Genomic DNA, 13,426 nt, shown 5'->3' with positions numbered 1-13,426 from the left:
TTAAACCCATTCAGACTTACCATCGTGATGTCACACTCTAAAACAAAATCATTTTATCACACAAATGATCTCAGAGAAATACATGAACAGATGAAGGGTTTTCTAATCAATTGGTTACCTGTGGTTATCGGCCTATAGATTGGTGACTTGTGTAAAGGTTGATAAAAAGAGCCAATCAAAAGATGTAAAAGAAAAAAGATTGTCTCAACGCACAGCCTTAAATAGCTTCATTTGCTTTACCAGTCAAGCAGTTGTACCAGGTTTCTAAAGAAAAAACATCTTTGTATACTTGTTAATAAGAGGGTATAAAGACAGATATTTCTCTGACGCACTCGATGCCCAAACACATGGATTGCTTTCTAATATTTCGTCCCTTGGACCGGGACAGCAGAATACTGAGGCAAGTTAGCATCCAGCAGCTCTGAGATGCAGAGAAAGTAACTCAAACTGGCGCCTTGCATGCTAAGCATGCTTAATTGTTGGATGAAGATGATCAATGAGTTCCAGATTCAGAGATTTCTTTCAATATATTAAAGGGAACACACAAAAACAGCTGCTTAGTCTAAATGAGGATATTTATTGAATATTACTAATGCCAAGAAAAAATGATATGAACAGTTATTTTGTCTTCTGGATTGTTAATAACATGAATACAATTTCTGAGCTTAAAGTGATGGTTGGAGCGTATTAGCCTATTAAAAACTGATCTGTTTCCTGAAGTAAGTGAGAAATTAAGAATTTAGGAATTTCGCTCCGGTTACCTTCTCTAGGCTTGAGACAGGAATTAAAAGGTCCTTATTATCATTATATTTGATACTGTGAACAATAACAGAGTTTATTTCTCATCCACTATGACTCAAAATTTAAATACTTGTTGATGTCAGATGCACAAAACACTCTGAGATCATCTTATTAACAAATATGAGTAATTAAGACACGGGGAGCTTAATTATATTTGCAGCGCTTTTAAACATTAATTATACGTTAAATTTATAAAAGTTTTATGTATTTACATGACAGATAAACAGAATAAAACTTGAAAACATGGGATGAGTGTAAATTTCCAGTTTCAGCTTGAGTACTGACTTTGTTAAGTTGTAGCCATGTTCAAAATAGAAGACGTGGGTTGTCCTGACAATTTCACAACAATTTCTCTGAAGTGAGTAAGAAATGGAAAGGAGAGTCCGAGGGTCAAAGGTCAGTTGGTTCTTACAGTTAAGACGAGTCACACCTCAGTAAAAGGTGAAAGATGTTTATTGGCCTGGTTGGTTAACGCGTTAACGTTAGCTGTCCTGTTCTGTGTGACTTTTGGATGACCTGATGTCTGAATGTGAGAGATGGAAAGGTCTCCTCACAACAAATGTTTGCTTTATGATGCCAATGTTAGCTACTAAGGTTTACTTCTTAATAAATGCAATGATATCAATACTGATATTTATCAGTCTAAGGATGACTTCAAAAAGCTGCAAAGAAATTTCAGTCAGGTTTTGAAGGGAAAAAGGGGACGTGTAAATCACAGCTCCCTGAGGGTTGATATCAAAAAGAGAACCAGACTTATTTAACTGAAGAATAATTAAGTCATATATCTGAACTCATCCTTCATTTCAGAGCCAGCTACTTGTATCTGTATTCAGGTTTAATGATCACATCAGTGTAAGTGACTTCATCCTCATCGTCATCCTCTTTGTTGTCACTACAACCTGAGCCGCTCTGAGCAGCGTCCTGTTTTGTCGTTGCTGCCTCTGTACTCGTCCTGCTTGTGTTTCCCATGTCACCTTTTCTCCCCAAACCAACCACAGTGTCATAGATACAAAGTGGAGGCCCACCTTGGCCTTGTTCAGTGTTACTTAGCAAAGTATTGACATATTCAACCGGCACGTAATCTGTGTCCTCTGGTCTCATGCTGGAGGATGTCTTTGGACGAACTGGTAGCTCCTCAAACTGGAGAAGAAAGTGAAAGTAGCACAATCAGAAATCAGTGAACAGGAAAAAAACACTGGATTTATAGTAATTACTGAGTTATTATGACATGCGGTCATCATTAAAGGTGTTGATAATAAATGTGGTCCTATCATGTTCCACTGTCAGTTATCAACTTAAAGGTACTTTGTGAAATTTATATTATATTTTATTTACATTCAGATTGTTTTTTAGAAATATGTGTGTGTGTGTGTGTGTGTATATATACACATATATATTTATATTACATATATATGTGTATATGTGTGTGTGTGTGTGTAGATATATATATATACATACATACATACATACATACATACATATACACATCCAGGATCCATCCTTTTCAACATGATGTCTAGTCCAGCTTGAAGCAAGTAGTTTTATAGGTCCAACCAAACCAACTTGATTTTAAAAAAATAATAATTTAAACTTGTTATATTTATGTTTCTTTTTGTGAATCAGTCAATTTATTGAAGATTGTAAAGTGACTAAACTTTTATAATGTATTCCTCCTTCCTGACTCACCTCATCATCCAAGCTACTTGTGGTCTCCTTGTGACTCCCTGTAAAGATAGATAGCAAACATTTCCACTCTGGCTCAGCTGAGTCACTGTGATGTGAAGCAGTGTTAAATCTGTCAACATCTAAGAATAAACAGAAAGTGTTTCTGACGGCTCGGAAGAGGACGTCCCACCAGACGTCAATATGTTCATTTGACGTTTTTTGTCTTTCTGCACCTTTGAAAAATAAAGGAACTTAAAAATGGCAAAACAAGCTGAAATTTTAACACTGACATATTTTCTTATTAAGTTGCTGTTGCTACCATGTTAGCAAATAGTTGATAAATCTTGTGTTTCATACACACAAAGCAACATTTTCCACCTGAGCAATGTAGCTCTAACCTTAATACGTTAATATTTATATTTGATATTTAACTCTGTCATATTTAACTGAACAAAAACAGTTTGTTACATTATGTGAGGTAAGCGAAAGCATTCATACCTGCATGATGTTTAACAGCTGTTGGCTCCTGACGATGACGATGACTATAATAGTGTGCAACTGAGTTAGCGTACATATTTGCATGGATGTCCATGGCTGACAAAGATGTTCTCCTGGCCGACATCACAAGACACCTTTCTCTCAGTCTTTGACCTAAAACAGAGCATCTGTTGTTACATCTTCTTTTGCAATAAATATTCCATACGAGATATATTGGTGGAGAACGCTGCAGACTCTAAATCTGAAATAGGTTCCTTTTTAAAAAAAAAATGGTTTACCTTTCTTGTGGTCTAGCCATACAGATGTGTCTAATTTGGTGGTTTGGACACATGTACGTCTCCATTTAAAAGGCAATATGTAAGATGTTCAGTTAAAAACATTGAAAAATGAACCGTGTCCGCAGAATGTGATGGAAGCGTTGATGTCGTCTTGAAGACGCTACACACATGTCACCTGACGTTAGCATGCTAACCAGCTAGCCCCAGCCTGTCCTGTCCCATAATACCAGAAGATGGGACAGTGAGACACTGCAGCGTTCAGTCTGCTCCGTCCAACATGAGAGGAAGAAGAAGCCATGTATTCTAACTTCGGGAACAGGAAACACAACAATAGCTGAAATTCTTGTAAAATAGAAGCAGAACCAGAGTTAACGTTGGTGTTGCTGGAGGCAGCTGTTGGAGAGTACAGGAAGGAAGTGATGCTGATGCTGAACTCATCATGTCGCTTCTAGACTGCTGAGGAAACAGCTGGTAATGCTAATGCTGTGTAGTGATAGTTTACCAATTGTATGTTGTTACTGACTGTGTAAATATGTTGAGTTTGCTGTTTGTTGATACACAATTCAGGGTTGTTAGATTAGCTGTATGTGACCAGCTCGTCTTTCCAATTTCTACCAAACAGGTAATTTTATGTAGCACACAAACCACATGCACTGACTGTGTTTGGAAAATTTAAAATGGATATTAGGTGTAACTAATGGCGACACAAACCATACTCTTAACATGTATAATGCAGTCCATATATGATTTAACTGTGGTTGTTGTTGGTAGAGAAAAGCAAGCTGTAATGTAAACTAAGGGCTTAAAGGATACTTATTTTTTTTAGTGAGGTTGTATGAAGTGTTTCAGCTGTAGTATATGGGCGGCCGTCATGTCACCAATTTGGAGAAGTACGCAACTTAACCAGCGTGGAAGCGAAGCAAAAAAAAAGAAACAGGCCCAAACCCTGTCCTGTTTACCCGTCTCCATAGTTAGATTGTACCCAGTAGTGGACTGACCACTGGGTAACTCTGCAATCATCAGATCTAGAAAGCTCTTAACTAACAGCTAGACTGAAGACTGATTGGACGCTACAGTACTTACTATCTCTGAACATACAAAGTGGTATTATATCTTTCATATTGCACCTTTAGGGAAAAAGCAGGTGAATCGAATTTTTTAAAGTTTTAACATTATGAAAAAGTTAAAATTTCAAAAGGCTAGTTTGTATGGACACACCCATAATGAATGATCAAGACTTTGCCTTATATTTATTGGGCAGCTTGATGCCAAATGAGCCACAAAACAGGTTAGTAAATGTTAATTGTTAAATTATTATATACATCATTTATTACTTGTAAAAATTGTGATGGGTTAAAAATACCTGCAGATCTGGCTCCATCCTACAGATGACTCCTACACTGTTTAAAAAAAAAATATATATATATATATTCCTCAATTATATAACAGTATGAAAGATAATCTCTGCAACTGGATCCAATATATATATATATAACAGTAACTGTAACCCACGATTTTTAAACCCAAACCCAACAAACTTTACAGTGTTTATCAGTGAACACAAAAATGAACTTCATCCTGACTACACATAGATTATTAATATAATTTAGAACTCAGAACAAATATCAACAATTCAGAATGTCTTGCTCTTTTTATGTATCTATTCAATATATCTAAAGTGATAATGACATATTTCATGAAATGTGTTTTAATCCAGTACTTACCTTTGTAACAGGTGATAATAACACACAAAACTATGATAAGAATTATGCTGGTCACCACTATGATGAAGCCTACACTGTGTTTGATGCCACTCTTGGATCTAGAAGACACGATTACAGTATACTGTCAGGAAGACTCATGGTTACACTGGACTGCAATGATAATTTAATTATTACAGGATTATGCAGTGTACTACATTATTAAATAACAAACAATGCAACCTTGGAATCCCTGGCTGAGTGGGATGAAGCGGTGGCGGAGGATGGAGATCTTTTTATAACAGGAGAGGAGATGAGAAATAAAAAGTAAAGTGAGACATCTGAAACTATTACTACTACCTACATAATATTGCCATTTACAAATTAATTGATAAAGATAATTAAAAAAGATACTGTAATTTGATACATATGAAATTATATAAATCTGGCAAAAAAAAATTGATATCGTCAAATCACTACTTTTATAACAATATAATAAAAAAAACCCAGATCTGCTGTTTTATCTTTTTTTTTTTTAAATGATTGTAAAATCTGTTATATGTATAATATGGTACATACCGTTGACAACAATTTCCACATTTGGGTTCCGCCAGTTGAAGCAGTGGTACTTCACTCCATCATCATTTGGTGTGACACATATTTGTAATGTGAGTTTGCTCGTTGTCTGTTCAACATTTTTTTCCCTCAAACACTGAGAGGCAGTCATTCGACACCAATGATAATCATTCAACCAGCCCCTACTGCCCCAATTATCGTCATATCCCCAACTATACCTGGTAAGTTTATGACAAATGAGATTAAGCAGACTGTAAGCATTAACCTGCACTTTCCTCTTACGCACATTATATAAATCTACTTCTACAACTGAATTGTTGCTTGAAGGTTTATAAACCGCAGACTTTAGATTTCTCCTTGGCATCGTCACTACACAATGGAAAGCTCTAATACTGGAGCAAGCTGCCTGATCAATAGTCAAAACTAGGGCAGACTGGAATCTATCCTCTATAGTCTTCACCGCCTCGGAGCACTCTAAACTGTCACACAACCAAGATTTGGAAAACTCCTCCAAGTCCTGGGAATACTGGCAGGTGATCTCCAAATGGTTGGGCTCAACCTGAACAGCATGTATTTGCAAAAAATTGGGTGTGTCTTTAACCTGGAGTTCCTCAACACAGACTTTAGTCTGGTTCTGTAAAATCAATGTTAATTTGTAGAATCCTGTATCGCTGTGTGTTAGCTGATGCTTTTGCAGGGAGAACGAGCTGTCACCGTCCAAGATCTGGAAGTCCCCTCTGATTTCCTTTTCAGGACTCATGATCGTGTCAGGCTGACACAAAGTGTCATTGGCCAAACGACACCAGTATTTTTCTGAGGCTGCCATGATGTCCAGTTCAGTGCCACATGATATATTTATGGATTGTCCCACAGACCCAATCACAAGAGTTCGGCCTCGATCTGACAAAATCAAAAGAAAACAGTGGGCTTTAAGCACAAAGTAATAGTGTGATGATGACCTAAAGAAAAAAGATGGATTGGATGCCAAAACTAAATAATATTCTTTACTTATCTAAATACAGAACTTCACTAATTACCCTGTTCAAATCACTTGAACAAACGGGAGAAAGTCATGAATTGTAAAAGCCATGTTCAGCCTCGGCACCAAAGCCGTGTTAAATCTGTCAACATCTAAGAATAAACTGTTGTAGTTCAGTTGGAAGGACTTTACTGTGCTACGCAGTCTTCAATGTTTCCTGTAACTCTCATGGCTTTTGTCAGAATATAGAGAGAACAGGAAACGTTCTTGATTCAGACATGTTTGTGAAAAGTTTGCTGCAGTGTACCAGCTGAGACGTTCAGCTGTCTTATTAGACACGGCCAGACCCTAACCTGAAGGCCAGTGTAGAAACACTGGTCTGTTGTTGGTGTTGTCAATCATTATGGAAGTCAACAAGGTGCGTATCAACATAATGTAGTAATACATATTGTAATAATATACATGTTTGTACCTATAGAAGTAGAAATGTAATTTTAAATGTGGACCACATATTGCCCTCCCGTGCCACACCACGTAAAATGTCGTAGATCTACCCCTGCCCATGGAAATGAGTAATTAGCACTTAAATACCAGTTTAATTCGCTGTATAAAGCCACAGAGATATTACCAACTCGATGTGATCATCATTATTATTATTATTGAAAACAAAGTCACTGGCCATCTGTGCCAACAATTCAAAAACAGCATCTAACATAAGTGACTTACCTTCCAACACATTTAATCTGTACTTTTTCCCAAATGCTCTGTTGTAAGAAGGGAAGCACACATACAGTCCCGAGTTTCTGTGCTCGAGTCCAGACAACCTGAAATATTTGTCTTTATAGCTGTTTTCGGTATGAACAGGACTGGTCAGGGTCATCTGCTCTGTACACTTGCTGCAATCGTCAGGGTAAGAAGGACAGGAGCACTTCCTCAGGTTCTCACTGATGGAACACACAAGTGTAACAGAAGCATTCTTCCCCACATTGATCGTCACCTCTGATCCGCAAACACCTACAAGAACAAGTTATACATGTGTTACTGTTGTTGTAAATTTCCCTCTTTTCTTATTCTGTGTGTCACTGGTCCGTTTTTTGTGCACTAAAAGTAAAGTATGAATATTTTGAAAATAGTTTTCATCACTTAAATCCACCAATTGATAATAAAACTAAATCTGACCAGTGTTTGGTGTGAGAAGGCTTTTCTTTTTAATAGCATCAGTTCCCTTTAGTAAACCTGAACTCAGTTCTTAGAGCTACTTGGCATCATCCTGGAGAATTTGGCACAGTTCTGTTATTTTCCTTCATGTGATCCTCATGTGACGTTCTAGTGTTAGATGAGGTCTGTGTGGAGAACAGACTCTGTAATCTGGAGCAGGACTTTTTGTTTCTCTGGCTGTTTGTTTGGCTCGTCCAGCGGCATAATGAATCTGGGACAATCAGGTGTCTCCCTGATGGAGATGATAAACATTAAGTTTGATCTGTTTGTTCACCCTCCCCCCTTCCCCCCAGTTTTCTGTGAAAAGATGAACATCTGCAGAACGATGGTGAGATTAATGTACTCTGTGATACATTTAATTTGAACAGGAAGCTCTGCCCACGTCAGAAGGCCAATAAATACATTACTAAAGAAATAACATCACGTATATCAAATCCTTAATGTTTCTGTCTGAAATAAAAAGAGGAATGAGGTATCAGAGCAAGTATTGATGAATATGTTAATGAGTAAATTATATGTCTGCCTGAATTATGCATCCCTGAGTTGTCCTGACCGTCCTTTCTGCGCTGGTCCTAAAGTTCCCATCAGGTTTAGAGCACAAAGCAGACATACTGTTCATGGCAGCTTCATTATCGAAATCGTGTCATCACAATATGAACTAAATGATAAAAGTGGTAAATATTTATTTGTAATCGAAATATGAACTAAATGATAAAAATGGTAAATATTTATTTGAAGGGCATCTTTGATGAGGCAACCAAATGAGATGAGATTACCACCATGTAAAACTCTTCTTTTCATTGAGGATGATAATTAGCAGTACATATTTTAAAATGACTACTGACTACTCATAAACAAACTAGCTGTACAATAACTCACCTCTGGCAAAGTCCATCACACAACAATAACACTGTTGTCTGTGTTTCTTGTTTGTTTAAATATAAATATATATATACTGTACTGTATATTCTGTGCATTTTTATATTTAATATTTTTTACTGTTATTTTATTGCTTTCCTGTATCTATAAATGCTGCTGTAGTGAAAAAAAATTCCCCTTGGGGATTAATAAAGTAACTACCTACCTACCTACCTACCTACCTACCTACCTAGCTGATATGAGCCATAACTATTCTGGTTTTGGTTCTCTTGCAGGTCTCTGGACCTGAGGCCTTTTCCAGTCATTACCTTGAACTTGATATAAATGTCTCATTTTGCTAATTCAAGCTTCATCAAGTTCTCTATAAAAAAAAAAGTGCATGTGAATGAAAATTAGCAGCATCTTTTTCTTTTCTTTTTGCTGACTGATTAAAAAGAAAACTGTTCTGGGAAATGTATTTTGGAGTGACGCACTTTGGTATAATTCTGTTTTTAATGTATTTTAGATCCCTTCATTAAACATTCCCCCCCCCCCAACCTATACCTTGATAAAAAAAACATTCAACAGTTAACTGTTTATATTCATATTATAGATTTTTTTTTTTAATAAAAAAAAGTAAAGTAAAAATCAAAATCACTTACCCTCGACTATAAGAAGCAGAAATATGCAGAGTGTCACAGCGTTGCTCATTTTCTTCTCTTGCAAGATGAAGACTGTAATGACTAATTTTCAATCAGTGATTAGTTTGATGCAGTGTCTGTCTGATTCCTGAGTCTTACTTATAACTGCTATCTACATCAACGGAAATGAAAACTCTTGCTGCGGACCAACAGGAAACCCAGTCAACTTTGTTGCCTCAGTGGAAAGTTGTGGTTTACCACACAGCATAATAGAGGAAATGAAGATTAAAATGCACATGTAGTTTTATGAAGTTTTATCAGTCTGTAAAAATCATAAGAACAACAAGTCCTCCAAACTGAGACTTTCCAGAGCAGTATTTACTATATGCACTTTTTGGATTTATCTAAAAATGTTTGTTTGACAGAAAAAAAAAACATTTTATATTATGTGAATAAACATGTTTGCTCATATTTTCAATGGTATTTATTACTCTATCATTAAAATTAAACTACTTTTCTGAATGTACTTCTGGAGTGAACAGTGAAGGAAACCGACAGTTTAATAATCATTCTCTGAATTTAATTGAGTCTTTAATACTGATGTTGGCGTTTTCTTCTACCCAGCTATAAATGTGCAAATTAAATTGTTTGTATATTAATTACAGTTATGGACAATTTAAAATGTGAATATCCGCTTTAACAGAGTGAAAGCAGATACTCGGCTTCGTATCATTTCCCATAACGTAGACCAAAAGAGTTGAGGTTGTACGAGGACACAGCTTGATGTTTCTTCGTAGACGGAGGGAACACCACCTTAGCGATCCACCATCCTGCTCTGGGGATGTTTCCATGAGCTGTGCCAACCTGGTCAGCAGGTACTTTCCCAGAAATCTTTGCTGATGGCAGCGTTAATACATGGCTTAAATCTCTCAGAATGCGGATTATTGCCTGATCTACAGGACAAACGAAACAATGATGTCAGAGTTCCACTTTGTATCTTTTTCAACATATTTATTAAAGCTAATATGGCTAAAAAGATAAGTGAAAATAATAAATAATAAAATGAAAAGAAATTATAATCCAAAAACCCAAATAATTATAATTTTCAATAAAATAATTTTCAGTTGATAGATATTTAAATATTTATATTATTTTTTTTAAATATTTATTTTTTTAACACAGAGGAAAAAAACACAATGAAATAAATCCCTACTTTCTTGTAATAAATATTGTAATTTGAGCTCCTCCAAATGTATTTTTTTTAAAAAGGTTTTTGTATTCATTGTCATACATGTTGCTTGACTCACTCAGATCCAGGTGTCCAATGATTTTCTTTTTTACTCAGTGAGGGCATACACTGTGTGCACAATTATTAGGCAAGTGAGTATTTTGACCATATCATAATTTGTATGCATATTTTCCAACTCCAAGCTATATAAACTTGAATGCCTATTGGATCGAAGCATATCAGGTGATGTGTATTTGTGTAATGATAGAGGGTGTGGCCTAAGGAGATCAACACCCTCTATCAAGGTGTGCATAATTATTATGCAGCTTCTTTTCCTCAGGAGGCAAAATGGGCCAAAAAAGAGATTTAACGGACTCTGAAAAGTCAAAAATTGTAAAAAGTATTTCAGAGGGATGCAGCACTCTTGAAATTGCCAAGCTATTGGAGCGTGATCACAGAACCATCAAACATTTTGTTGCAAATAGTCAACAGAGTTGCAAGAAACGTGTTGAGAAAAAAAGACGCAAATTAACTGCTGAAGATTTGAGAAGAATGAAACGTGAAGCTGCCAGGAAGCCGTGATCCTCCAGCTGTCATATTCCAGAACTGAAACCTACCTGGAGCCCCCAGAAGTACAAGATGTTCAGTGCTCAGAGACCTGGCCGAGGGAAGGAAGGCTGAAACCCGACACCACTGAACAAGACACATAAGTTGAAACGTCAAGACTGGGCCAAGAAATATCTGAAGGGGCCCGTGGCCAGATGGGCCCGTGGCCGGATCAGTGACGGGCACAGAGCTCCACTTCCACTCAGACGCCAGCAAGGTGGAGGTGTGGTACTGGTATAGGCTGGTATTATTAAAGATGAACTCGTTGGACCTTTTCGGGTTGAAGATGGACTCAAAATCACCTCCCAAACCTACTGCCAGTTTTTAGAAGACACTTTCTTCAAGCAGTGGTTCAGGAGAAAGTCTGCATCTTTCAAAAACACCATGATCTTTATGCAGGACGATGCTCCATCACATCCATGGAAGTATTCCACTGCGTGGCTCGCCAGTAAAGGCCTTCAAGATGAAAGAATAATGACATGGCCTCCTTCCTCACCGGACCTAAACCCTGTTGAGAACTTGTGGTCCTTCTTAAACAGGAGGTTTCTGCTGAAGGAGAACAGGAACCTCTCTGAAAAGAGTCTGGGAGGTTGTGGTTGCTGCTGAACAAACAGTTCATCAACAGATCAAGAAACTGACAGAATCGATGAATGGAAGGATTATTACTGTTATTGAAAAGAAGGGCGGCTATATTGGTCACTGATTTTTTTTTTTTTTAAATGTCAGAAATGTTTATTTGTACATTTTGAGTTGTTTGTTTATTATTCTCCCTTTAACAGATGAAAATAAACAAGTGAGATGGGAACATTTTCATTTAGTTACATAATAATTCTGCACATGAATAGTAGCCCAATAATTGTGCACACAGATATTCTCCTAAGAAAGCCAAAATCTCACTTTTACTTTCTTGAATATTCAGGTTTGAGGTTTATAAACATTTTGGATTGACTGAGAGCCCTGTAGTTGTTCAATAATAAAATGAATCATCAAAAATACAACTTGCCTAATAATTATGCACACAATGTATATGTAAAACAATAAGGATCCCTGGAGGTGTTTGTTTAATCAAATGAGGGCTTCATGAAGTAACTGTTAAAAACATAGTTTATCAGGCTGACAATGGCATATGCTCATTTCATCAAGTTACAACCAGAGTTAATGATCATCATAATGCGTTGAGCGGCATTAATCAGAGATGACAGATGATATTTATGGGGCTGGACAAACAATCTGTTTACTTCCTGTCTAAACTGTCAGCTGTGAGGCGGTAACACTGGAAAATGGTTCTCTTTATTTCTTCCTATTTCTGTCACTTCTCAGATATAAAAACAAATCAAATATAAATATCTGTTTGAAAATGTGTGACCCCCCCCCCCCCGGCCCTCAACATCACATCTCCCCTCTTATGAAGGCAGCTTGATAAAGGAGGGCCAAGCACAACCCCTCATTGATATGTTTCATGCTTACATATGAAAGTGTATCGTGCTGAGATGTAACAGATCATTTGTGAGAATTCGCGCAGATACTGATGACTGACACATACAGTGTGTAATCCAAACAGTGTATCATCTGTAGCTGCAGAATGATTTTACAAGTTTTTAGATCTCCAACTGTACCTTCACTACCGAAGGAGGATTTCAAACTTCTGGTTGTGGAGACCTCTGTAGACAAAGCAGTCATCATCAGAGCAACAATCAATGGTGACATCATGATGGCAGAAATGATGAAGGAGCTGAAATTCGCCTGCAAGCAGACAGAAAGGATTTACATGTTATTATTCCCAGAAGGTTAAGTTGTAGCTAAAGTTTTCTAGAAGCAGTTGGCTGCAACCAGAAAAAAATTGTATTCGACAAAGCACAAATTCATGTGTTACTCTTCCTTTTTATTCATTATTTGTTGTATTTACAGTAATTATACATGAATTTGCCACTGGATGTTGTTTTCCTGACAGATTTGAAACTGTCTATCTGTCCATTTATGCCACTTTTCTGAGTTCAAGTTACAACAGAAGCAGGTTGAGAAAGTTAGCACAGACGTCCCCCATATAAATATTTTCCAACCATTCCCAGATGAGATATACACTATTTTAACATGTTTGACACGCCTGGAAAACCTTGCATGTGCTCAGGAGACATCAGATACCAGAACCACCTCAACGGCTCTTTTCAATGTGAAGGAGCAGCGAATGTCCTCTGAGCTCTCCTCCTCTAGGTAGGTAGGTAGGTAGGTATATACTTTATTAATCCCCGAGGGGAAATTTTTTTCGCCACAGCAGCATACATACAGAAGCAATAATAGAAACAATAGAATAAAATAATAGAATAGAAAAGCAATAAAATAAAATAGCAGTAAATAGCAGTAAAAAATATAAATATAAA

General features: G+C 36.8%; 1 protein-coding gene across 1 annotated transcript; it reads right to left on the bottom strand.

The window, feature by feature from the left end:
- Positions 1 to 9,943: 9,943 nt before the first annotated feature.
- Positions 9,944 to 12,758, bottom strand: kiss1 (KiSS-1 metastasis suppressor). The gene is made up of 2 exons (XM_069688336.1): positions 12,665 to 12,758; positions 9,944 to 10,167 (listed from the first exon to the last, which is right to left on the bottom strand). The coding sequence occupies exons 1-2, from the start codon at positions 12,756 to 12,758 to the stop codon at positions 9,944 to 9,946; spliced, it is 318 nt and encodes a 105-aa protein (XP_069544437.1).
- Between the last annotated feature and the right edge of the window lie 668 nt (positions 12,759 to 13,426).

Source organism: Brachyistius frenatus, unplaced genomic scaffold (assembly GCF_029030835.1).
Source record: "Brachyistius frenatus isolate BFR_SWC_R1_liver_20210118 unplaced genomic scaffold, ASM2903083v1 Contig_566, whole genome shotgun sequence".
Taxonomy (NCBI): Eukaryota; Metazoa; Chordata; class Actinopteri; family Embiotocidae; genus Brachyistius; species Brachyistius frenatus.
This window is presented reverse-complemented; position numbering and strand designations above follow the sequence as displayed.